The following is a 25,198-nucleotide window of genomic DNA, read 5'->3' on the forward strand; positions in this document are numbered from 1 at the left end:
TTCAAACACAAATGCATCTCCCAGTCCCAATCCTGCGGAGTTCAGAATTTCGACGTACATTGAAAAACAGCACTGCGCACATCGACACAGCATTGCGTTGATCAAGCGTTGATACCACCCTTTGGTGATCTGTCAACGTCTTGTTTCGTATCTATCGCAGGCATTTTGACTCTGCCGCACGTCATAACTCTTGAACTGGCAAGAAGTCAAAAATATACTTGATTATGATGAGTTCTCAGGAGTCAGATTGCCGTCGAAATATGATCTCAATCCGAATTGCAAGGAAATTCAGCTCACACAAACATGGCGTCCACATTGCGACGGTCGCACCCTCCCAACCGCGTGTGCGAGAGTCTCCATTTGGAGAGACCCTTTAACCCAATTCAAAACTTGGCGTCCAACAAAATCAGGTCAGGGATCTGGAATTGGGAGAGGAGGAGGAAGTTATAGTTTTATGTACGTTTTCGTGTGCTCGACTGTGCTACCATTTGTTGAGAAGTATTGGATAGATTTAGAACTATATATCCGAGTTACACTTGGGCGAAAATGGTGTGTTACGAATGGAGGAAGTCAGAGAGCGGTTTGGAATACTGGTATGCTGCGCGCTCATATCTTCCACTGACAAAAATTCTGGAGTTCAGGTACAGATTGGCAGGGCCTCGAAGAGGGCCCTGCCACGTAGAACTGTCAGCTGTGCGAAGTCGTTTCAAGCAAGATGGGGAAATGAGATTCGGGGGAGGAGGAGGTCATTCTCCTCACTTTGAATGTTCTCACTCCACTGGGCTTCTATGTTGTCATGAAGCCTTTTGATATGTAGGTATACATTTATGACCTGTAGCTCAATAAAAATTGTACACTACGAATAGAGGATTGTCGATAATCATATAAAATGCAAGGGAGTTGAATGGCCACGGCAATTCCGCGCTAGCATCTTCCGCTGGCAAAAGTCCTGGAAGTTCAGGCACAGGGTTGGCGGGGTTTCGTAATGAAGAAATCAGAATCAGGGGATCAGGAGATCATCCTCCTTGTAATGAATATCTGTACGCCTGCGCACTCGTTCATTGGTAGAATATGTCAAATACATATAGTAATATACATATGAGTTGAACATAATAGAAATTATAGACTTCGAATAGAAAAAGTAGAGGATTGTATAGAATGCAGGGGATGATGGGCACAGCGCGCCCAGTTTACACCTTCCGCTCGCGAAAGCACTGGAAATTCAGGTACAGGGTTTACAGGGTTCCGAAAAAGAACCTGATGCATAAAAAGATTTATTTTATGGATGTGTTCCAAGCGCGTTGAAGAATCGGGAAACAGGGAAGCCGTGTCTATTCTCTTTCAATCCTTTTCAGAGCCGTTTGTACGACCGTCATCCTAGACTGTTGAGTAATTTATATTGCGAATGACTATGTAAAACATAAAGGTACGCAAGTAGTTCAACGGGAAAGGAGGGGGACAAAATGCCAGAAAATCCGTGTTTGTAGTGTACATCCCCGCTCCAATCTTGCGCTACGCAAAATTCTCAGACCTCAAGACACGTGTACTACTCGGATAATGTCTCCGACCAACACCGCGACATGAATGGCTCGTTGTAAGGGGCTGTCTTGAGAAAGCTACAAGTGCAACGACGAGGAGACTGCGGACACAGTGATGTGGTATCCTCAAGTTCGGGGGTAGGTTGCATGTAGAATATCGTAATAAGTGATATCCTGTTCTGCGTTGATGGTGTTATTTGTCTGTGGGTATCAGGGTTCAGAGGTGGCAATGATACTTCAATTTGAGAAGTATTGAAGATTGTACAAGTGTACAGTGAATATATCTCGCAGATAGATGTACCATAATCAAGAACTTGAAATATTTGGTACAAATGTACCATGCCCTTCAATCTTGGTTTTTGGAGTACATATGGACTATAATAATTATTTCGGAATTTTGGTACAGATGTACCATGCCCTTTCATTTTGGCTTTTGGAGTACAAGTGTACCATAATCAGATATTTTAGATCTTGTAGTACAGATGCACCATGCCCTTCAATTTTGGATATTGGCTTTTGGAGTACATATGTACCATAATCAGATATTTTGGATATTTTGGTACAGATGTACCACACACTTCACTTTTAGTTTTTGTAGTACAAATGTACCACGCCCTTCAATTTTAGTTCTTGTAGTACATATGTACCATAATCAGGTATTTTGGATATTGTAGTACAAATGTACCATGCCCTTTCATTTTGGCTTTTATAGTACAAGTGTACCATAATCAGATATTTTGAATATTTTGGTACAGATGTACCATGCCCTTCAATTTTAGTTTTTGGAGTACACATGCACCACAATCAGATATTTTGGATATTGTAGTACAAATGTACCATGCCCTTTCATTTTGGCTTTTATAGTACAAGTGTACCATAATCAGATATTTTGAATATTTTGGTACAGATGTACCATACACTTCACTTTTAGTTTTTGTAGTACACATGCACCACAATCAGATATTTTGGATATTGTAGTACAAATGTACCATGCCCTTTCATTTTGGCTATTATAGTACAAGTGTACCATAATCAGATATTTTGAATATTTTGGTACAGATGTACCATGCCCTTCAATTTTAGTTTTTGGAGTACACATGCACCACAATCAGATATTTTGGATATTGTAGTACAGATGTACCATGCCCTTTTATTTTAGCATTTGGAGTACAGATGTACCATGCTCTTCAATTTTGGCTTTTGGAGTACATACATACCATAATCAGATATTTTGTAGTACAGATGTACCATGCACTTACAGTACATTCATACCAAAACATGCACAATTCTTGATTATGGTGTGTCTGTACCAAGGGGAAGAAAATTGAAGTTTATGGTACATCCGTACCAGAATATTCAACTTTTCAAAAATGTGGTACACCTGTACAGACAAAATCATTTACAGTTCTCAAAATTTGAAGAGCATGTACCAAAATATTTAGAGTTTATGATTGTGGTACATCTGCACAGAAAAAGAGAATTTGTAGGCCATGGTACATCTATACCAAAATGGTTAAAACATAAGAATGTGCTGCAACATGTGGCATGGAAATTTTAGACTATTTGGCATGGTTTTGGCATGGTTCTGGCGTTCATGACAGCCAAATTATCAAACACTCATGGAGTTGTTGATCATTTGTTCGCAAATCGTCAATCTGGTTAATGCATCATTAAAATTATTGTACTGACTACCTTAATCTATTCAGATGTGCCTGAACATTCTGAGGGTGACTGAAAACCTGGTATCTCAATACCCTGAGACCGTAGCATCTTCACCTTCTGCATGACCTGCAGCATATGTAGGCGATTCTTGTAGCCGTCTTCACCCCACCAGACAGCAAACAGGTCATCAAGGCTCAGTGAGCTGACCTCCTGATATGCTGCAGCAAAAAATGCACGAAGGCATGGGGGGATGGTGTCAGTCTTCAAATTCTCACGGAACGTCATGAGGTTTCAGTGTGATGATCCGATCGACCACGTTTTCCACCAGAACAGCTCGAACAGTGCCAAGTCCTCACTGCATCCACAGTCGATGTGCCCCTCCTCCGAGTCCCCTGTTTTCACCCTCCCCTTGTAATTCTTATTGTAGCCAACGCCTTCGATTTGAAATGGACCATCAACCTTAGCGAAGTCGTGTTTCATCCGATACCGCCCATGGTGACGACAAATAATGAAGTCACACTCAAGAATGTGCTGGCTGAGGGAACGAGAGGTAGTTCCAGCTTCAGGTGCTAGTTCTGGAATCTCACGTATCATCCGTCTCATAGTCGAATCGATCTGTTCCCCCTTCAGGAGAAAAAGGTTGATTGCCTTCTTGCAAGCAACTAACAATCAATGGTCAGTAGGCAAACGTCAAAGGTATGTATTCTCATACCTTGCATTTCCTCTTGTTGTGTCTCATTCATGTCCAACCAGTCTTCTCGAAACTTCTCTGGCGCGGGCGTCTTCTTATCGGAGAACCCCACCTCTATCTTTGGCTTTACATCTTCACCATCCTCAAAGTCTTCATCATCCTGCCACTTCCGACTGCTCTGAAACGTTGTGACTGCCTCCGCATCAGTTTTTATGAGCTCATCCTCTGTATAGTGCAGGAGTGTCTTCCACTTCGCAACATCCGACATCTCAGAACCTCGCACCATCATATGATTCCGGCAAATGTGGAGCACTTCAACCAGTGTCAATGAGCATAGCCCAGCATCCATGCGGGCTTTATAGCCATGTAGCAGTTTCTCTCCTTTCTCAATGGCGGTACGTGCTGTGTTATTCGCATCGGCTGTGATCTCGAGGAACTTGTTGACGAACCACTGCTCATAGTGTTGTGGGACTCCTTCGCCCTTTGCAACACCAGTGAAGTACACCTCATAATGTTCCAGATTAGCCTTGTGTGTGGCCAAGGTAGATTCATACCCATGAAGGACGGATTGATGCCTCTGGAAGACCCTGCCAGGCTGAGAGGTAAGATTCCGCTCTGCTGATTCAACAAGCTCATTGAATGACTGCTTCAGATCAACGCTCATGGGGAGCCCAGTCTCCACTGGATGCATGTTCACGTCGATGTCATGGCCTTTGGCGTCGGAGGTTGTAAGAGTTTGGGTTTGAGGGAAAGTGTGTGCAGCTGTATCGAGGAGTGATCTTGCAGGGGGCACACATGTAGAGAGAGCACCGGATAGATCGGCACTGCATCATTGGTGGGAGGCAATCCATAAACAGAGTCAGGACTACCATGGGGTTGAGGGATAAGACTCTTGTCTGAAGTCGCATTACAACTGGGGTTGAGAGGGGCGGAAGGGAGTGAAGGAACCACCACAGGGCTTTTAGCATCCATGCTCATGGGAGAGTGGATGGCAACCATAGAACCTGCTGGGGATAAAATGTCCCCTTCCGTGTGAGTGGGGATAGATGGTATATCGCCTAAAGAAATCGCCACAGAGCTTTGAGCATCCATGCTCATGGGAAGTGGTTCACGGTGTGTAAGATCTGTGGAATTGGGAGACTGGACGGAACTCTCAAAAGTTGCAGCCAAAGAACCCTTTGGGGATGCAACTTCCTCCTCCATGTGAGATGGTGTATCGCCTAAAGGAGTCGCACAGGTCTTTCAACATCTGTGCTCATAAGAAGAGATATACTAAGTATGTTATTTGTGGTAGAAGATTTGAATACGAACTGCGTGCATTTTCAGAGTAGCCAAGGAGTAGCTGGAAAAAACATGGTGCCAATGCAAGCATCGTGACTAGCTATCCAGTCATATGGGATTTACTTACCACGGGTCCAGGGAGAAAGATTTATATCCCAGAAAAATTGAGGCTGGAGCGTAAGCAGGGTTGGTGGGGGCAAGGGGAGGAGGAATGGGGGGAAAGCTTAGCTGCAAAAAATCCAACCACACAAACATAAACTTTGTTTGATAGCTCCGGATTCTTGATTCGAGGTGCATGTTCCTAGAATATTCTCCTGATCACTCTATTCCTGGAATGTTGGCAAGCCAAAATTGCAAGGTCCCTGCGCATTGTTTGTCGGCTGGATACTTCCGACAATACTTACTCACACTAAACTTTGTTGATTTTCCTTGGCACCCAGAGGTATAAGTAGATTTGGAAATATGTGAGTGCTTACCCTTCTCCTTGCCGCCATTATGCCCCTACGTTGCCCGGCTCTCATCTTCATTGTCAGGTAAGTTGCTTGGCCATTTGCTGTTACACTTTTACTCATTGTCACCATCCAGTCAGAGGCTGTTGTCGTTGATGACATTTGCTCTGCGGTTCCAATTTAATTTTTGGCATTCTGGGGATCGCTGTCATGAGGATGTTTTCTCATGTAAGTTTTATGTGTGTTCTCACTTCCTGAACCCCCATTTATCTTTGTTGAAGGCTTTTTGTTGAGCTTTTCTTTGATTTTTCGGAAGCAAGCAATGCATGATATTCTAATTTGATTTTTCAATGTCTGCAAATTGCTATCATGCGGCATGCCACCTGTTCCTCTAACCTTACCTCTGGGTTGGCCCGGCACAGCGTTTCTTTGTGTCACTCCTCCCCATGGTTCAAATTCAATTTTTCGCCTTCCAGTAATCACCCTCCCATTACCCACCTTCCTAAACATTGTAAGCTTGTTCCTACACCCATCCTTTGTTCACCTTTCTCATATCACCTTTGAGATTCACTCTCTGGAATAATTTTTTGATTTGTCCAAGTCCAGCCATCGCTACATGGCAGCACGTAGTGCTGCTTGTCTTTTTCTTTCTGACACTCCAACCCCACAGTCCAAACTCGATTTTTCGAGTTCCGGCAATCACCCTCACACTGCTGGGTTTCTACACAACCCTACCCATACACCTGATCGGTTTACTTCATTCTTGGCCATCGCTACCGTGGCAGCACATAATGCTGCTTGTCTTTTTCTTTGTGTCAATCCAAACCCGTGGTTTAAACTCTATTTTTCGAGTTCCAGCGATCAACTGCTCAATATCTATACATCCTTACCCTCGATTTCGTGGCAGACATAGTGCTGCTTGTCATTTTCTTTGTGTCACTCCACCCCATGGTTCAAATTCGATTTTTCACCATCCGGTAATCACCCTCCCGTTACCCACCTTCCTAAACATTGTAAGTTTGTTCCTACACCCATCCTTTGTTCGCCTTTTCTCATATCACCTTTCTCTTAGAATGATTTTGTGATTTTTCCAAGTCTAGGCATCACTATGTGGTAGCACGTAGTGCTGCTTGTCTTTTGCTTTGCGTCAATCCAACCCCACAATTCAAACTCAATTTTCCGAGTTCCGGTGATCGCCCTCATGCTGCTTAATTTCTACACACCCCTACCCATACACCCAATCGATTCCGTGGCAGCACATAGTGCTGCTTGTCATTTTTTTTTTGCATCACTGCACCTCACGGTTGAGTTCCGGTGATCGCCCTGTGATGCTTGACACCTACACATCTCTACCCATACATCCAATCTATTTCCTTCGTTCTTTCCCTCTCATACACCCCCCTGGTCACCACCTTCTTTTTTCCTGTGTCGCGTGGCGCCAACTCGTTTTACAAACGTCCGGCAATCGCTCTCAAGCCGCTATCGTCTTCCACATAAGTATAATGCTTTCCTTTTTCTTCAATTTTTGACTAATAATCTATAATCTTTCTAGATTCGCTTTTTCAGGGAAGGACTACAAGAAGCATAGTTGCTGTCATGATCGAAAACAACGTAAGTTTATTCATGTTCAGTCACAACTCATTCATTTGCCGTCTGAATAAATTCTTTGGGTGCATAAATGTGCTTTTTCACCGTGGGACACCTTCGCCGTCTGAATAGATAATTCGTTTTATGCGCCTTTTTGCCGTGGGAAACACTCTTCAGGCCCACCCCAACACTGGTATCTCCAATAAGGCGATGGCTATCGAACACGTCACCGTGTGCTCTGTGAGTTCTTTGACTTGTTTTAAGAGTTTTCTGACATCTTCCTGTAAGTATCTTAGTGTATTACTGACCTTGAATTGTCTTCGTCTAGGCCTTTTCTTAGAGTAAATAGTACCCATTCACGTCGGTAGTCAGTAAAATACGGAACGCCGAACCACGTGTGGCCGTTGCATGAAAATTGCAATGGCCAGACATTTTTAATTGAAATAAGCTCCCTGCGGGGAGGTGAAACTATGATCGGACATTGTAAAAAATCTCAAAAAAGTTGAACTTATGCTTCAATTTTCGCTTGGTTTGACTTTTTTCCGACAGCATGGCCACTCCCATACAGCCAACTTCCCTGATATTGGGGTCACACAAACTACGAATGGTGAACGAAAAGCAACAGTTGATAAACCCTTCCTCAGTCTGAGTACCGATCTCGTTCTCTTCCTTCACCAGCGATTTGTCTTTCTTCGACGCCGCTGACGAGCCAAGCTGGAGCCGTGGCTTGTGTCGCAGTACGCACGACGTCAAAACGGCTTTTTGACTCGAGTCGAATGCGACGTGACCGTATTTCTGTAGTGGTTGAGGAAATGTTCGAATTACAATGAGCGAAATGACTGACCTCCCAGTAATTTACTGCCGACTCCTCGGCCATAAGTTGGTAAATGCATAGCCTTCCCTAGAGTGCGAGTAAGTCATGGATGGGGGTAGACAGATAGTGAACGTACATCACGCATCAAGTGCCCATCCAAACCTATGAGCTCAGTAAACGCTCTGTTCCCTTTGTAAATCTCCCCCGTTCTTCTCCACAGACAGGCCGGAATCCCCATGGCAAGGAACACCCTATCGTAGTCGAGAAGCATGCGTTCAAACGCTTCCTCAATGAATACCAGGTCGAGGTCTCTCAAAGATTGCGCCACAGCCTATACCCATCAGCCCAGAATAGCTCAAGGACGCAGATGTGCTCACCCGAAACTTTGGCCGCAGAATCGATAACGGTTGCAAAATCGCCTGCTTCGATTCCTGAGATACGTTGTTCTCCATCCAGCGCGACAATCTTGCGTATCCCTTGACGTAGTTGTACGGCTTCAGTAACCCCGCTTCGTACTTGCTCCTGATAACGCGGTTTAACCGTTCATCGCGGGACCCCGATTCCTGATCGGCAGCTGTGAGAAGGAATTTTTCCGTCTTGTCAGCGGGTAAAAGGACGGGTGGCGGCTCGGCGGCAGTGACTTCGGTCGTTATGGGAGCAGCTGCTGCTGCCTCCGTCGGAGTCGGGAAAGGATTCGAAATGAGGGCGGGTGCAACGGTTGTTGGGGGAGTGAAAAAGAATCCGTCGTCGAGTGTTTCTAAAAAGTCTCTGTGGAGATGTGAAGAAAGATTTGGAACAAAAAGAGCGGGAACGTGCGTTAGGACGGAAAACTCGTTGCCAAAGTTCTGAGGCTGGTAAGATTGGGGGAAGACCATTGGCCAAGCCGAAGTAGCTTGTGGTAGGGGGCCTTGATACGCTGTAACTGGAGTAGCTGTCAATGCTAGCCTTGGGGAAACGTGAACTGTGGGTACCTGGCATGGACGTCCGCACCTGGCTTGAAGAGGCTGCTGTCGTCGCGGGTTGCGCCTCAGGAGGTCGCGATCGGTGTTCATCGTGGCACAAGTGGCCGATCTCGCGCTTGATGCTGTTGACGTCAGATTTTGAATCCTGACTTTAGAGGACTCACCAGCGTTGACATGGTCTCCCATCGTCACACGTCATATGGCTACGGCGACAGTATAAACATGCATGGTTAACCTTCTTTCTCTTTGCCGTTTTCTTCTTCCTTCCAGCGTCGTCGTTGCTGGGTTGCCTCGCTTCCGACGTTTCCTCTGCTAAAGAAGATCTGGGCCTACTCAAAGTTCAGTGTTCCAGCACATACCAACGAAGGACATGGCTAGTGAGCTCGAGTCTGGTTTGGAGGGGCAGCTCAAGGTGTTTGTTGCAGCTGTTCAGGATGAAGAGATAAGGCGTGCCGCCAAGAAAATCATTGAAGGCGACGGTGAGGACAAAGCAAGATTAGCTCATCATCAAATTTGTGTTGGCATGACGTAAATGATATCTACCCGTATCACTTTACCCTGCCCCATGAGTTCCAAGTGCATTCTTGGATAACTCATGAGTAGCGTCCAATACCAAACGGCCATTTAGATTTGGGTGAAAGAGATAATTAAACTGTAAACCTAATACGATACAAACTATCTAACTATAAGTACATGAACTAAAATACGTGTAACAATGGGCCTAACCAATTTTCGCTATCGTCGTCGTCTCGCCTCGTCTGGCTCGTCTTCGTCGCGTGTTGTGGGGGTTTGTGTCATCGTGTTGCGTCGTCATCGCGTGTTGCGTCGTCATCGTGTCGTGTCGTCGTCGTGTCGCATCGTCGTTGTGGTACCTCGTCGTTCGAGATGAGGGGACCTGGCTGTTGGCAACCGACGCGTCACCCGCGGATCGTCTCGCCGCTCCCCAGGAGTGACACCGGGGCGTGGTTGGGTTACCGTCCCCATTCCCGCTTTTGCGCTTCCCATCGGGAGGGCTACGTGGCGGTGGGCGTTGCGTCGTGTTGCTTCCGGGTTGTTTGCGTGGGCGACCCAACGTGCACTAGTTGACGGTCGTGGGGTGAGTGAGTAAAGACAGTGGGGGAGCCGGGGGGGAGCTTACCACCTTTTTGTCACGGAAACGACAATTGTTGTCGTCTGTCGCCGTTCGTCGTCGTCAGTCGGTGTCGGTTGGGTGTCACGTCGCTGATGGCGAGGTGGTGCCTTGTTCCGATGTTTTTTTTTTTTGAAAATGAAAGGTTGACCAAGTTCTTGCTCACCTCCGCTGGTTGGACTTAAGGCTTGTGGTCATGGTAGATATGTATGTGATTGGTTGCGAACGGAGCGTTCGATTCCTCCTCCTCGCACTATTTTTAAATCACACGCTCCGACGGATGCCGTTAGGAACCGTTCGTTCCATGAGGCTCCCGCATTCTGACCATTCCAATAGAGTTGGAAAACAAAATGACTGAGTCTCCTGCCCGTTGCCTTTCATTGGAATTGTTCAGAATTTTGACTTTCCACTTGGATTATGTAGGAACTTATGGATCTCCATATTATTTCAACTCTCCTCTCTGATAAAGTAGATCAAGTTTTGTTGCTATCTTTATCCATGAAAAAAAAGATGCTCCAAAGAACAGTATAAAAAGGGCAGTATTGCTTGGGTACTTCTCATCATCTCCTCAGCCAACATGTCTTATGGTCGCTTCAGACTTCCACTTCCTGATCACTCTACTCCTCAAAGTCAACCTCTGGGAACTCCTTCTCAGCCTTCAACAACCTTCAGATGGCGATCTACTCCATCCTCCATCAGACAAAGATCTATGCAATCTACTCCACCCCCCATCAGACAAAGATCTATCCCAGCCTTGTCTGCTCCAGCTATGAGCCCCCCTGGTAAACCATTCACACCCGAACCAGGACTGAATTTTCGCCTCAAAGCAACAAGGTATTTACTGACTTACTCTCAGGTAAGAATCATGCTGTATTCAATGTACAGAGAATAAACTAACTTTGGACTTGAGGTTGGAGATGTGGATGTCTCTGAGGCTGAAATGATGTTCGAATCTCTACTTCATCCACCTGTGCAGTGGGCAGGAGTGGTGGAGATGCATAGAGATGGACACTTCCATTGGCACATCATTTGCATTTTTGAAAAGAGTCCCAATGTCCGCTTCAGATCTGCATCAAGGATTTTTGATGTCCTTCACTTACACCCCAACATCCGACTGTATGTATTCTTTGTAAAATTTTCAGATTGTCTTACTCAAATAAAACACAGACTTTCTCGTCAAGGTGATGTTGAGCGGGCTTGGGATTATATCCACAAGGACCCACTTTCTGAGAGATTTGGCCCATGGTCAGGTCCTGTTGATGTGGTTGCACAGGGCTTGACTTCATCTAGAGCTGGCTGGGCATACATTCTTGATGCAGAAACAGCAGGGGACTTCACAATGAGGTGCACTGCACTTGATCCCAAGGCCTATGCAAACAACTTTTCTAATCTTCGCATCTACATGGCTCATCGTTATGAGAAAGTCCAGCCCAGATATATCTCAAACTATTCTCATTTTCCACATCTGCCTCAGGTGGTCACTGATTGGGTCAACTATGAGATGAAAAAACATGAGAGGCCCAAGGCTTTGATTATTTGGGGTCCAAGTCGGACTGGGAAGACTGAATGGGCCAGATCCCTTGGTAAGTTCATTTTATCCTCATCTGCCCAATTAAACTCATTATTTCAGGTCCTCATTCTTACCACAATTTCCAGATGAATGGATCTGAGTTTGATGAAAATAAGGCTTCCTACATTGTGCTGGATGACATAGACCCAGCCTCATTTCCTCAATACAAGTGTTGGCTGGGGGCACAAAGAGAGTTCACCCTCAATGAAAAATATTGCAAGAAAAGAAGAGTGGTTTGGGGTGGGCCTGCCATCTGGCTTTCAAATTCTAATCCCTTGGATTATTCCAGCTGGGACCAGAATTGGTTACAGGCAAATTCTGTGATTGTTCATCTTGATCACAATCTGTATGATGAAGGGGATAGCACATTCTGAATTATATTGTACTTGTATTGGAAATTTTGACCAATAGCTATGGTTTAGCACTGAATTTAGAGTATTTTGGCTGTTCCTTTCTTATTTTTTGAATAAAGATTTTGTGATTGTGGCTTGCATCCAGTGAGACATTGTCAAAAAATGGCAGAACCATCAGGAGAGAGTGAGTACTAGGTCATGGACATAAGTAATTAATTGGTAGGGATATTGGTTGCTATGAGGTGGAGCCCAAGATTGAGTACATAGAAATAAACTAGGTAATAAATTGTACAAGTACTTCTCAAGGTATTTTACAGATTTTGGAACAGGGCTTGGTTAAGTGGGGCTTAAAGTGTGTAAATTTCTTGTGAACTTCATCAGACTTGATAAGAAAAATGTGTCGTCATTCATGCATTCATGTTCCAGGTGCATGGTCACATCAGTGTGATGAATGCATGATCTACTGTTGACTTATACGGAACGTAAATGTAACTACCCATTTTTTTATGCTGAAAATGTTTGTTATAAATATGCTCCTCACTGGATAACTGTCCCCATCACACGGCAAGGGATAGGGATGAAGTGATAGATTGTGGTGGTATGGACTGTGACTCAGAAAGTACTATGACATATGTAGGCAAGCTATGAATGGATGTATGAGGTTGCAAAATCCAGTAATGCTCAACAGAGTCTGATCAAGTCAAAGGGGCATGTAGAACTAAGATAGAACTAATGTGCAGGCATTCAAAATCATTACGGCACTTTAGAGTAAAGTACCTGGCCATTCTTCTGGAAATTAGCAATGACCTGCTGGCCTCCTGCACTGTCAACCACCCAGGAAAGGAATGCCCTGGCAATAGTTGGATCAGTTGTATTCTTGCCTAATAATACATGCGCCGGATTCAGGAGAAGGTCACTGGCATCATCCAAGCCAGCTTTGAAGATCGTTAGAGCAGACGTGACCGAGTCAGGAGATGAGAGCCAGGTTCCACGATCTGTGAGGGTATATTCAGACAAGAGCGATGCCCCTTGGATAGCTTGCAGAGGGAAGCGAGGATATTGGTGATACCATGTTGAATAGGCAAAAGCCCATGGTACCTAAAACAAGTCTGTAAGGTCTATCGGATGTTTATAAGGATGATAACTTACTTGACCAATTGTAATGAACAACTGACTCTCCTTGATGTTGGTTGCGCTTTTGTCAAATCGGGATAAGAAACGAGTTGGCGGTCGAACGCTCAGGTCAGGTGGTGTCTGACAAGTATCGTTCAGTGATAATTGACAGGGAAGTGATAGATCCTACCGCCACGTCGGCATTTCCAGTCGAAACGATCTTATTGAACATCACTAGAATGTCGTCCGTCTGATTAAGCTGTGCTGGGTTGGACTGAGGTCCGACTAGCAAAAAATGGTCCTGTTTGAGTATTCGCAAGTCAGTTCACAGACGCTGAGAGAGATTTTCATCAAAGACGGACGCGGAACCCATAGACCCTATTCACGGCAACACCGCTACTTAACGCCTGCGTCTCCGCCGCGTCGTTGTATGTCACCGCGACATCTATCGAACCCCCCGCCAGAAAGTTAAGACTCTGGGTGGTGTCGCCCAACACCCAGTCGACCTACGGAATACACTACATTCAATCACTTCGTAGACAAGCGAGCACACCCGCACTCACCAAGAAAGGCTGAGTTCCGTTCTTCTGCACCATATATTGGATGAACGCATTCGCCCAGGCGCCGATCAGGCCAGACTGTCCAGCACCCCCATTTCCAATTCGGAGACGTACTTGCTTCGCGTCTGTATATCCACCATTGTACGTTGCTTGAGCGCTCACCAGGCAAGCGTTAGCGGCAACGAACAACAATAGGGAGAGAGCTGGCAGCATGATAGAACCAAGTGAAGGAGGAGACGGCGATCGCGGTAAACGTCGGAACGAGCTTTTATTTGTGGAAAAAATGTGGCGTCGGAGACTGTCCATCCAATTCGGCTCTCGAGAACAGCTAGGAGCCAAGAGTATATGAACCGAAAAAGAATTCAGGGTTGTTACCAGGACAATGGCTCCGTCAGTTGGCTTTTCCACACGTTGAAATTGAAAATGAGAGCTCTTAGCAAAAGGCAAAGGCGCAAGTCAGAGTCGTCATATGGCTTGTTGTACAGCGAAGGATCCATTGATTAAAAAAGTCTGAGTTGTGGGACGAAGTTGAAGTTCGTGTTGAGTGTCAACTGTCAAAAACTGCCGCGTTCATAATCTGACCAAACAAACACCTGACGTCATCTAAGGGGTGCGTGTTGTCCTCGAGGGAGACAAGCATGATAAGTATGTAAAATGGGGAGTGATTGCGAGCGACCTGGAAAAGAGTCAGTAAGTACTAGTCAGTGTTTATTTCAAAAACTTTCGGGTACGGGGAATCGAACCCCGAGCTGCCGCGTACGAAGTTATCTGAGAGGCGGCAATGTTAACCGTTACACCATACCCGACATCTACTATAGCATAGTTCATAAGAACTTAAAGTAATACGTCTGTGACAACCAGAGTCATCCTCGAAGCATGTATACAAATTCAAGTGTCAGCTGCGACCCGGTCGGTACCTAAAGCGCCTCTCCAAAAAACGCTAGCCAGACGCAGACAAGGTTCTAGAAAACAAATGATGCCAACTGCCTTCAAAGTGTGTGTTGAGTGTGTGAGATAGAAATATTAATTTGTCAGAAAACTGGGGGAGATTGCTATATATCCATTGTTATTGTAACTCGCCAGGTGAATTAAAGTCCATAAAATCGGTGAATTGGGCTAGTCGGCGTGCGACATGAGCGTTTCGAAGTCCCAACAAAGTCCTATAGAAAGGAATGAAGAAACTGGAAGAAAAAGTTAACTCTATCGAGGTCCGCCGTAACCACAAAGAGGGGACAGGGCGTCCGCTCCGTCTTTTTGTCGCTGAGCAATCAACCGATAATTTACCTGAACGCAGCTCAATCACGACTGGGGTTCTCCTTCTTCCAAAGAAGAAACCTCCCACTCTCGACCCAAGGAGGTGTCTCCGGTGTTTTACCATCCATGTTGGAGAAAACTGGCTGCGAACCCGCCATGCATGGGAGAGCTTGAGTGGGGCAGGAAGGGATCGCTTGAGAGGAAAGCGCTCTCAATCCTGAGTTCTGCAAAATCCCATCATCCCCGTTTCGATTATTGAAACGTATGTGGGAGGCTGACCTTGTGATAAGAACAAGTCTGCGCTTTCTTGACCCCTCCTACTACCTCATCGCGATATCTGCGAGAATTCAAAGCAAATAAGCCTGTTGACATCTACAAAAAAAAACCGAAAAAGTACGTACACGCATTCGAAAATCGAATACGCAGAATCGTATCCGATAGCATCCACCTTAGAGATGAGCCGAAACCCAGAATAATCGTTGGGAGGACAGGAATAGCTGCAGGTCGTCGTAGTGACGACGGGCGGCGGTGACTCTTGAGGATGGGCGAGGCAGCATAGAGGAAAAAGTACGAGGGCAACGAAGGTACCGGTGAGAGAGTGCCTCATCGTTCATGGAAGAAAGGAAGGAACGGAACGAATTGAATGTACTTATTCATAGGACATGCAAGGCTTCGTTGTGGGAGCTGATGCCGCAGGAAGCGAATAGATCCGACATTTATGAAAGGCGGCCATACAGCCTACAGGCATACGCCTAAATGACCTGTATGGCCGTACAATCAGCGTTGAGTCACTATAGTCGCACAGATCATTATACAATAGCTGAACGGGAGCGTACCGAAAGGCGTTTTAAATACAAGCGTCGCGGAGGTGGGCCGTATAATTATATCCCCTTTCACAGTAATCAAGGACCTGGCGTCATGAAATCGGAGTGAGTTGAATTGTAATACGAGGAAGGAAACTACCAAAAAGTATAAACGAACGCAAAGTCGTTCATGAATAATGTAGAGAATAATGAGTGTATAGTATTGAATTTGAGATCTGGAAGCTTACAGTCAAGGTCCGAACAAATTCAAAGTTTTTGTGGTGTGGTATCAATAGACGCGACTAATTCACCCTTCCATCCTCCGGCGTTCACACCCATTGCGCTGCGTAGTACTCATTGCCCAGAATGTTCCTTCACCCATAACATATACCTCCCTGTCTCCACCCATGTAGGTATCTCGGGAATTATGTCATCTTGTTTTGAGAAAAGCGGCTTGGCAGGCATTTTATGGTACTGGGTGGGTGGGTTTGACACAGAGGAGGTGTATGAAAAGCTAGAGGAAGGGGTTTCGCAGGAGGGCGCTTGGGCGGGGCAGGATATAGCTTTGGACGAGAGCGCTTGTTTGCCTGATGTCTGTATCGCAAATAGAATCGATTCCAGCAACAAAAAAAAGTGAGGAGATCATACTTTATGGTACGAGCATGTGCGTGCGTCGTCGTATGCTTCCGGAGGTGCGTATCTGCCAATAGTTTGTTCAACCGCTTGTCGAAAACCGGAAAAGAGGGAGAACGTACACGCATTCAAATATGGAGTATCCTTGCTCGTACCCCAACGCATTCACTTTCGCAATGAGCACGCGGTTTGCGCCGTCCCGCTGTGGACAGGAGTACGCACACTTCGGCTTTGGCGGCTCTGGTAATATTGACCCCAACGCTGAAGTTGTAGGCGGCGACTCGGAATTGTGACCTTCGAAATTGGTGTCGAGTTGACGAGGTAGACGCGGGAAGGCGATGGAGGGTAAGATGAAGAAAGAAAGAAATAATACAGTGTAGGCGGGTATCGAAGGCATAACGGCGACGAAGTAGATCTTACAGAAGGAGAAGTCTCGACGGGGGCTAGAATCAAGCTAGAATGATGGTATGAAGGGCCGTTCGGGTGTGGTGACAAATACTACGGCATCGGCCGGAACAATCCGTTCGGAACTTTGAACTGTCTTTGAACTTTCTCTCGAGCCGCGTTCTCCTCGCTGTTCTCCTCGACGTTTCGGACTATGATGTGATTGTAGCATTCGCTTTTATGAAAAGGTTTCAAGGTGAAGTGGCTTTTGGAGTTCAGTGATGTATGTACTTGGTATGTACTCAAATAGTAAACCCTCTTCTCTGCCCAAAGGAGTTGAATTTTCATGCAGGGGTTCACAGCGAGCACTGGTCCAAGCACCATTTGAGCCACATTTCATGCCTCCTTGTGACCTATACGTTTATTTTTGGTACGCCGCGCAAAATCCACCTCTTCACACCCAATCTGATCGTCGTCACAATCGATGGACATCATAGCGCCAAAACTATGCATAAAATAAGTGAATGTCAATTCCCCCCTTTCTCTCTTCTCGTATCACTCAGAAATAGGAGTTCATCATGTCCCATCATCACGGATACTCGAGCGATCATCATCACCACTGCCAGTGCGCTTATTCCTCGTGGCCAGTGTTCCTTAACTCACTCTCGTGTACAGCACCCCAAAAATTCATCACTGTGGTTCTTCCACCCCACATGCAGCTCAAGTTCCGGATGGCCTGTACGCATCGTCTGGAACTTCCATCGCTGGTGTTTCTATTGCTCCTCACGCGACCTACAACGGCGGCTATACGAATGCAAAGGACGTAAGGCTACGCATCGCGAATGGGGGAGCTGGACAATCCGGATTGATTGGAGCATGGGCGGATGCGTTCATCAAGTATATGGTGAATGAGCGCCATGTTCAGCCTTTCTTGGTGAGTACCCGCTTTTCTGCTAGGGGTGACATAATAAATAATCTTTTGTATCAGGTCGCATGGTATTTGGGTGATACGACTGAGAGTCTCGGACTCCTCGCGGCTGGTTCTGTAGATGTCGCTGTTACTTACAACGAAGCTGCAGAAAAACAATCGAAGGACAGCGGCGCTGCAGTGGCTCTAGTATACGGCTTTCGCGTAAGTCCTAAGGAATTTCACGAGCTCTTGTCAACAGTTTGATCCTTACAAAACCAGGACCACTTCATTCTTGTGGGGCCGAATTCCAATCCAGCCAAACTCAACGAGAAAGACGATATTTTAGTGATGTTCAACAAAATTGTCTCCCAAGGGAATACAGATATCGCGGTTAGTGCGAAAATATTACACGGACAACCAGCGTGAATCAACAGGATTTCTAGGTACCACCCGACCCAGAGGTTCGACCGCCCACGCGCTTCCTCTCCAGATACGACAAAAGCGCGACCAACATCAAAGAAAGTCAATTGTTCATTACCATCGGACAGGCGCGTCGTGTTCTTCGTTTTCAACGCTCCCCCCTCTCATTATAGGGAATATACAGGTCCCATGGGCCCTAGTGTATTCAAAGTGGTACCACCAATACCCTCGCTTCCCTCTCGAAGCTCTCGAAGCGGCCTCTCTTCTATCCGAATACACACTTACCGACCGGGGCACCTGGCTTTCCTCGCCACGATCGGTGACTTCCCAACTGAAGATATTCAAAGCTGGCACGGACGACGCTAAAGACCCCTTGCTAAACCCAGCTCATGTGCTTTTGGGAAGCAACGCAAGTGTAAACGATAAGGATATCGCCTCTGCATTTATCAAGTGGGTCGTTAGTGAGCCGGGTGGTCAGTATGTGGTCAGTCAATTTAAGAAACATGGAGAGGTATTGTATTCGAAGGCGCCTTGACGGGTAACCAACCAATTCGTAGGGAAACGGCGTTTTCAGCTTCTGGAGGATCACGGAAATTTCACTGAATTCATTGACGAGTGTAGAATATTTTGTTGAAGCGAACAGTGATACGAAAATTCTTTGAAATATCTTTGTCACCTTGCTCTACTGACTTCCGACTGCCCACCTTCATAATCAAACAAAATCACGTTACAATCACAGACTTTTTTCCCTGACGTGGACCGCCTCAAACGGAACTGGAATATTCTGACTCCCGAACCTGCGCCCCGTTCTTCGTAACTTTCCAAAGGGATGGGCATGAATAGTGATTGGCGTGAGTTTTCTTCCCTGAGAAACCATCTGCTTTGTCGAAGACAAAAAAACAGTTGATACATGCTCCTGTAATGTGAAAACGTAAAGGACTTCGGATAGGAAGGATTCAACATAGTCTCTCCTAGACACATTCAACATGCGTTGATCTGACGGCTTTTAGCCATCACGTGATGCATTGGCCTGTGTTGACTTTCATTTAAATTATGATGCAAACCAAATGCAAACAACGTTTCTTGTTCTCAACTACTTACCCACTGCCCAGTGACCGGTGACCTGTCCCCAAAGGAACAAAGCTGTCCAAGAAAGATAACTAATGGTGGACGCCGTGCGCCCTTTCCATCCCTCGTTGTTTTCGTTTCCATGACAAAGTCTGCCCCTTGCCTGATGCCGATAGTTGATGCAAGTTATTGTATTCCTTTGGCATGTCAATGGGTCGCTGAGCAACGAAAACGGCGTTTTCAACTAGGGTTGAGGCACTGGCGTGGCTGAGTTGGAAGGGTTGTAGTGTTGGGCTCTTCGAGGTACCTCGCACCGTGCGCACCTCTCGAAACTGCACAAAGAACGCGTGCGAATCCCCCCTCACGGTGCAGTATACAATCCGAAAAGAAAAAGCTCACCCCATAAAACATGAGCAACATCCGAACCTTGGCAGACCTGGAAAGACGAGAGCAGGTAGCTGCAAATCCAATTTCTCCTGCTTCTTCCATTACCCAAGGTAAATTCTCCCCGTTCCTCATCCGTCATGTCGATGATTTTAACCCCCTCGTAGAATCATCTTCCATTCCCCAAGCCAGCGCACCGAAAGGCCGCACAATGAGGACCGACATGATGTCAAACGCTTCTGGAATTACTCTCTCCGGAGGTACCTTCACCAACGTCGGTGGGACCATACTACGTCCAATGGCCTCGACCGTCGCCGCGACTTCCCAACCTGACACACCAGTTGACGTAGACGAAAACTATGGCGGTTGTTCTGCACATTTAATCCCCGCACGCAACTTTCCGAGCGCGCACGCAACTTTCGACCAGCGCGCAACTTTCGGATGCTAAATTTGACCGCACAGCGCAACTTCCGACTATGTAAAGGCATCAACTCTTCCATGTAATTCCTTTTGAACCACCCTCTAGCTACCCCAGCCCTACCTTCTACCACTTCATATAATTTTTATCTAAAATGACCAGGTCACAATTTCGCACTTTTCACTGATTCCTATTCATCTCCTTCATATTAATTCTTATAGTCATCCCCAGGCCATCTGCTTGCTTCAAATTGACCAAAGGGTATCCTGTAGCATGTGAATCAGTTGTTATACGTAGTAATGAAGGTTATTGGCAAGACTGGTGATGTAACTGATGAGTAGTATGCTCCTCCACCCCTCTCCATGCACCATCTCCCATGTAAACTGCCCCTATATTCTCATTGCTATACTATTATACTACCTTTCTATCAAATAACATACATGACACACTAAATTACAGCATAAATAACAAAATGCTTGAGAGTAACAGTGGCTCGGGGGATATGGTGAGAACCAGTACCGGATTTGGTAGTTGGCAATGATCAAGCCGATAATTCCGATCCTGATGATGGAATTTACCTTAGAAGGATATTGAGACTCCGCCTGATCGCTTCTCATGTTGCAACGTCAACCTTCTACACTGTCACACGTTGACGGACATATGCCGCTCGCTGTCAAGCACAATGAGCTCGTACCTTAGTTTCAATGCAAAGTATTTGATACAATAGATTCTGCAATGATACTCTACGTACTATTTTAAAATTGAAACAGAGAAAAGAAGATTTAGGCAATAAATAGATGTACATTATGTGAGCTTGCCGTGTTCAACGAGGGACGATGTTGAGGATTGCTTGGGTGACGTTGCATGAGAAATGCTAGACCAAACAACCGAATTTAGCATCCAAAAGTTGCGCGCTGGTCGAAAGTTGCGTGCGCGCTCGGAAAGTTGCGTGCGGGGATTAAATGTGCAGAACAACCGCCATAGAAAACGACTCTATCATAACGAGCGCATTCCACAAAGTGGATAATCTGACCGTTACTCCTGGCGCCACGGTCAAGATAGACAATATTGGGACGCAGTTGATGCATGGACAGCGACCAAAGAAAGGGCAGAACATGCACACGACTCTGTTTGATGGACTCACGAACTCTACCTTCGGAGGGGGAGTGTTTACAAATGCGTCAAGTGTGACTTATTATCCTACAAGCACTTCGTCCAGCGGTATGTCGCCCTCTGACTTTACATTCTTCGTGTCATGTTCAATGATGTTTAATTTAGGTGAGGAGACCCCTGACGAAGGAATACGAGTGGCACCTTCGATTTCAACAACAATTCACTGAGGTCGTCAATCCATACATTGGAGATTTTCAGATTGCAACGTGATGCACACTACGGTGATTGATGTGGACAGGCCCCGCATCTAGTTCCTATAGAACTCTCTCAGAAAGCGCATTTTTTCATGGACTGGACGCTGATGTTCCTCAACTTCGACATGTATTGACTTCTAAATTCTACAATGGTTGTACCGGACGTGTATCTCTCCATTTCCGACAGAAGTTTTTCCATATATCATTGCTTCATATACCGGAGACTGATACTCAACCCGATCCCTCCGCACTCAATTGACATGTCAACGCCAGCCCGACTCCAAAGCAGAATTATGCTTGAATTATGCACTTCGCTGCACTCTCTTCCTCCAGCTAGCCTCTTTCTTTCGCTCCCCATAACTCTTTGTCAGAGGGAACCAACCATTCATGGGTTCAAATACCCTAGCAGTTTGGTTTGTCACGCTGATACAGATGAAACCATTTCACCTGTATAAAATTTGATTTTAACAATTTTACCGATAAAGGTCATCTCTAATAAATACACTACATACAATTGCAATGATACAAAGAGTCAATGCGCATACCTGGCACAGTTGACTAAAAATGCAAATGCGTGGAATCTGAAAATAGGACAAAGGCTTTGGAACTGGCAGCAGTACATGTCGTGACATTATACTTGGATCCTATCTAAGATTCACCTACCATGAAATAGAGCATGAAGAGGTTCTAGAGTAAACACCCAACACAGGGAGAAGAATTGCATTACTACCAAAGGGTTTAGAAACACATAATGGATTTATTGTGGAAACTCGTGCTTATACAAGAAATACAGAAAAGATGATATAGATGCCTAAACAGCATGTCTGAAACATTGAAAGACTAAACTACACCTAGGTAGTAAATGTACAAAGACTTAGCGTGGCTCACGGCCATTCAGAAAGTCATGTACAGCAGTTCCCGTGTACGCATCAAAGACTGATGTGTCTGAATGTCACAAGTACAAACATAAGAGAAAGACACATTCTATTATATGAAATATAATAAGAACCCCCTGACAATTAAGAAAAAGACATTTGAAAACACCTTCGGAGTGTCTCCCGACCTCTGTAATGAAAAGACGAGCCAAGACAAGGCATTTTAATTAAAAACTCAGAAATGATGGGAGACCGAAGACTACTATGTTTGTTCAGGTGTTTGAAACCCATCAGGAGTTTGAAACTGCACATTATCTTGCCTTCCGCTTACCTTAGGATCTTGTAAATTTCAGGGAAGATGTATTTATGCATGAGATTTACTATTCCAAAATTTCAGAGGGAGATTTGAAGATTTGTGCTCTGGAGGCATGACTTTGTGCTTTTCATTACACCAACCAAACAAAAGTATTGGAATGTTTTCTCAGATCCCTTTGGATCGGCTAGACTGTTTATTCTGAAACTTTCCAAGTACATTTAAATTGTATTTGAAAGTCTACCTACAAATTTCTAGAGGGGGAGATGAAGTGCTCTTGGGAGGAAGGGCAAAATACCAAATTTTGCTCGCAAAACAGCTCGAAAAACGTGACATTTGCATGACATTTGCACATCATCCATCAGCCAAATAACGACATAGGGCGGCAAGCCGCAAGGCCTGCTACTTCGATAGAAAATGATTTTTCGCTCATTGGTACAAGTAACAAAGTCCCCTTCAAATACCTAAATAGGATCCACTTATGTCTATGTTACACTTAAGTGTCATCCACTTCTGCCATTATTTGGTCCTCGTCGGCAAGAGAGTCTGTTTTGGCCGTTTTGGACGTGGAATTTGAAGAAGCGGTTGAATTAGCCTTCTCTTTGCCTTTGGTGGACAGACACTGAACAGGGTTTTTTCCAGCTGCAGCTTTCTTGGTTTGTTTCGGGCCTTCATTTGATTTAGCAGGCGTTTTGCTCGAGTTAACCGATGGTTTTAGGGGGGACCCTGGTTTTTCTTTGTCTGCGTCTGGTTCACGTTGGGGGGATGCAAGTCGAGCTTTTTTGACCTTGAACGTGGCAAGTGCTTGATCTGCTGCAGTTTCGACAGGTGTCACAGTGGTAATGGCTACAGCTTCTTCATTTGGGTAGGGCTTATAGTGAGGTTCAGCTTCCGCATCAGACTCATCGACTATGAGGATGTGATGCGCATTTAGCTGGTAAACCTATCTTACACTTTGTTAAATGTCGTCATCATTGTAACAATCACATACCCTTCTTTCCTGACCTGTAAAGTTGCCTTGGTTGTCTTTGATCGGCATAATAAACGTGTGTATCGATATCGTGATGATGACCAAAGTGCCTTCTTTTAGTGCATCGTATTCTTCCCATGGGGGAATGATGCACCTATTGAGGGTAGAAATATCATGCTGGACCAACTGGCTGTGGATGTGTCAAAACAGCAGACAGCCATAGTCGATGAGAACGTTCGAGTTGTACGTACTATCGCCCACTTTGATTTCCTTATGATCACCGGAATTTGGCCCTGTAGTGCGATCAGTGTCTTCCCCAATGGGAGCAAGGTCTGTCAGGGAAGTGACATCTCGTGAACACTTCATTAAATGTTTAAGTGTGGGGATGCGTTCCGGAGCAACGCGAGGCACCTGGGTTCCAGGTGAATTGTTGATAAGATAGAACTCAAGACTACACATGATGTATTTTGGGAGCGATGTGACTGCGAAAAAATAATCGGTGTTTGAGTGAATTATGGCTTCTTTGTTAGTGTACATCTGGCATTTAGATTCAGCATGCAATCAGGATCGGAAGTAGCGAAAGGTACGTACTTTGTGTGCAGCCTCATCATTGACTCTATCAGCCTCCACGATCTCATTGATTGCAACGAATTGGTTGTTGTACCGGTCTCGGAGTTCAACCGAGCACAGCATGGGGATTCCGGTCATGAACAGATTCTTGACTTTGGTGTCATCAGTAATATAGTTCAGCTGTTGACAATTTTAGTCAGATTTGTAGACAACAATATTCAACTGCTTACAGTTCCTTCACCAATAAAATGCGAGCCGCAAGCGCTGTGTTTAGTCCCAACTGTGGCGCGTTGAATTTCTCCAAAAATGCAAGCCTTAAACTCGTTTCTGGCGCCGTTTGGAAATCAAATCCATCCTTCCAACGAGTCTTGTGCATGAAATCAGTCTTGTAGTCAACACGATGTAGAGACGATACGTGACCTTTTGTTCGACGACCGCGAAGAGGTTATGTAGAAAACGTGAGAGGCCAGAAAACATGTCTTTCTAACACTGTAACAGGAAGAAAACATGACCTTTCCATAGGCTTTCACGTCGAGTGGATGAAAATGTGATGGGAAATTTTGGCACGTGATTTTTTGGCCAATCGACGCTGCTACAGAAGACCCACTACTGATGTAGCAGGAATTCGTTGTTACCTAGTGTGACATGAGTTTCAATCTCCTGATATATCTGAACCCTGAGCACCAGAACGCCTCTGACAGCGAACACAACACATTTATACCAAAAAAAAGTAGATATTCATATAGAAGAGAAAAAAGATTATTGGCTTGTTAAAAATTTAAAGAATTCAATGAAGTGGTGAGGCAGAAATCACGCAGCGATGAAAAAGTTTCAAACACCTGAACAAACATAGTATTGGTAAATACGTACACATGCGCATCAACACATCAGGAAACATTAATCATTTTGTGATGTCATCTGTCAAACCGGTAAACCGGGCCATAGAAAGAAACACGCGAGATCATGCCAGGCTAAGAATAGCTACATCGGCTAACTCTGCATACACATCAAACACTGATGCGTTTGAAAATGAAAGATGCAAAATCTGTAGTGTTCACAGAGATAGACTACAAAATATACCACACGTTCTTTAAAATTCATATTTGTAATTCGGACCGAA

General features: G+C 45.2%; 10 protein-coding genes across 10 annotated transcripts; 4 read left to right on the plus strand and 6 right to left on the minus strand.

Moving 5' to 3' along the window:
- Nucleotides 1–3,676: 3,676 nt before the first annotated feature.
- On the minus strand, nt 3,677–5,263 carry LACBIDRAFT_333192 (uncharacterized protein; the record flags this gene model as incomplete). The annotated part of the gene is made up of 5 exons (XM_001887843.1): nt 3,677–3,735; nt 3,788–3,862; nt 3,913–4,653; nt 4,761–5,111; nt 5,203–5,263. 5 exons carry the CDS (start codon nt 5,261–5,263, stop codon nt 3,677–3,679), a joined length of 1,287 nt encoding a protein of 428 aa, XP_001887878.1.
- A 404-nt stretch (nt 5,264–5,667) lies between these two features.
- On the plus strand, nt 5,668–7,553 carry LACBIDRAFT_333193 (uncharacterized protein; the record flags this gene model as incomplete). The annotated part of the gene is made up of 9 exons (XM_001887777.1): nt 5,668–5,705; nt 5,758–5,849; nt 6,098–6,132; nt 6,292–6,435; nt 6,535–6,634; nt 7,174–7,232; nt 7,341–7,448; nt 7,473–7,491; nt 7,537–7,553. 9 exons carry the CDS (start codon nt 5,668–5,670, stop codon nt 7,551–7,553), a joined length of 612 nt encoding a protein of 203 aa, XP_001887812.1.
- A 123-nt stretch (nt 7,554–7,676) lies between these two features.
- Nucleotides 7,677–9,237, minus strand: LACBIDRAFT_254568 (uncharacterized protein; the record flags this gene model as incomplete). The annotated part of the gene is made up of 7 exons (XM_001887844.1): nt 7,677–7,865; nt 7,950–8,003; nt 8,053–8,109; nt 8,159–8,353; nt 8,400–8,929; nt 8,985–9,106; nt 9,149–9,237. Coding segments are annotated over 7 exons (1,236 nt in total), but the record flags the coding sequence as incomplete, so codon positions are not given.
- Nucleotides 9,238–10,690: 1,453 nt separating this feature from the next.
- Nucleotides 10,691–12,057, plus strand: LACBIDRAFT_333195 (uncharacterized protein; the record flags this gene model as incomplete). The annotated part of the gene is made up of 4 exons (XM_001887778.1): nt 10,691–10,969; nt 11,090–11,229; nt 11,281–11,696; nt 11,744–12,057. The coding sequence occupies 4 exons, from the start codon at nt 10,691–10,693 to the stop codon at nt 12,055–12,057; spliced, it is 1,149 nt and encodes a 382-aa protein (XP_001887813.1).
- Nucleotides 12,058–12,729: 672 nt separating this feature from the next.
- LACBIDRAFT_295575 (uncharacterized protein) lies at nt 12,730–13,922 on the minus strand (the record flags this gene model as incomplete). Its single annotated transcript, XM_001887845.1, has 5 exons — nt 12,730–13,134; nt 13,186–13,290; nt 13,340–13,450; nt 13,512–13,655; nt 13,713–13,922. The coding sequence occupies 5 exons, from the start codon at nt 13,920–13,922 to the stop codon at nt 12,790–12,792; spliced, it is 915 nt and encodes a 304-aa protein (XP_001887880.1). The 3' UTR covers nt 12,730–12,789.
- Nucleotides 13,923–15,004: 1,082 nt separating this feature from the next.
- Nucleotides 15,005–15,570, minus strand: MISSP16.2 (ectomycorrhiza-regulated small secreted protein; the record flags this gene model as incomplete). The annotated part of the gene is made up of 3 exons (XM_001887846.1): nt 15,005–15,187; nt 15,243–15,300; nt 15,365–15,570. The coding sequence occupies 3 exons, from the start codon at nt 15,568–15,570 to the stop codon at nt 15,005–15,007; spliced, it is 447 nt and encodes a 148-aa protein (XP_001887881.1).
- Nucleotides 15,571–16,120: 550 nt separating this feature from the next.
- Nucleotides 16,121–16,796, minus strand: LACBIDRAFT_310842 (uncharacterized protein; the record flags this gene model as incomplete). The annotated part of the gene is made up of 3 exons (XM_001887847.1): nt 16,121–16,360; nt 16,415–16,466; nt 16,522–16,796. The coding sequence occupies 3 exons, from the start codon at nt 16,794–16,796 to the stop codon at nt 16,121–16,123; spliced, it is 567 nt and encodes a 188-aa protein (XP_001887882.1).
- Nucleotides 16,797–16,972: 176 nt separating this feature from the next.
- LACBIDRAFT_291366 (uncharacterized protein) lies at nt 16,973–18,774 on the plus strand. Its single transcript, XM_001887779.1, has 8 exons — nt 16,973–17,077; nt 17,136–17,213; nt 17,281–17,408; nt 17,459–17,717; nt 17,772–17,915; nt 17,973–18,083; nt 18,137–18,250; nt 18,298–18,774. The coding sequence occupies exons 3-8, from the start codon at nt 17,362–17,364 to the stop codon at nt 18,646–18,648; spliced, it is 1,026 nt and encodes a 341-aa protein (XP_001887814.1). The 5' UTR covers nt 16,973–17,077; nt 17,136–17,213; nt 17,281–17,361; the 3' UTR covers nt 18,649–18,774.
- An 816-nt stretch (nt 18,775–19,590) lies between these two features.
- Nucleotides 19,591–21,519, plus strand: LACBIDRAFT_295578 (uncharacterized protein; the record flags this gene model as incomplete). Its single annotated transcript, XM_001887780.1, has 4 exons — nt 19,591–19,678; nt 19,733–19,918; nt 20,968–21,204; nt 21,262–21,519. 4 exons carry the CDS (start codon nt 19,591–19,593, stop codon nt 21,321–21,323), a joined length of 573 nt encoding a protein of 190 aa, XP_001887815.1. The 3' UTR covers nt 21,324–21,519.
- Nucleotides 21,520–23,034: 1,515 nt separating this feature from the next.
- Nucleotides 23,035–24,454, minus strand: LACBIDRAFT_333201 (uncharacterized protein; the record flags this gene model as incomplete). The annotated part of the gene is made up of 6 exons (XM_001887848.1): nt 23,035–23,481; nt 23,530–23,662; nt 23,692–23,698; nt 23,760–24,045; nt 24,100–24,258; nt 24,320–24,454. The coding sequence occupies 6 exons, from the start codon at nt 24,452–24,454 to the stop codon at nt 23,035–23,037; spliced, it is 1,167 nt and encodes a 388-aa protein (XP_001887883.1).
- Between the last annotated feature and the right edge of the window lie 744 nt (nt 24,455–25,198).

Source organism: Laccaria bicolor, genomic scaffold (genome assembly GCF_000143565.1).
Source record: "Laccaria bicolor S238N-H82 LACBIscaffold_48 genomic scaffold, whole genome shotgun sequence".
NCBI classification, from domain to species: domain Eukaryota; kingdom Fungi; phylum Basidiomycota; class Agaricomycetes; order Agaricales; family Hydnangiaceae; genus Laccaria; species Laccaria bicolor.

Excerpts from the sequence above, each read along its gene's own strand:
- LACBIDRAFT_291366 (XM_001887779.1), top strand. The coding sequence starts at position 17,362 with ATGTCCCATCATCACGGATACTCGAGCGATCATCATCACCACTGCCA. Across the intron at positions 18,084-18,136 it reads AAGGGAATACAGATATCGCG|GTACCACCCGACCCAGAGGT; the intron begins GTTAGTGCGAAA and ends CAGGATTTCTAG. Across the intron at positions 18,251-18,297 it reads CCATCGGACAGGCGCGTCGT|GTCCCATGGGCCCTAGTGTA; the intron begins GTTCTTCGTTTT and ends GGGAATATACAG.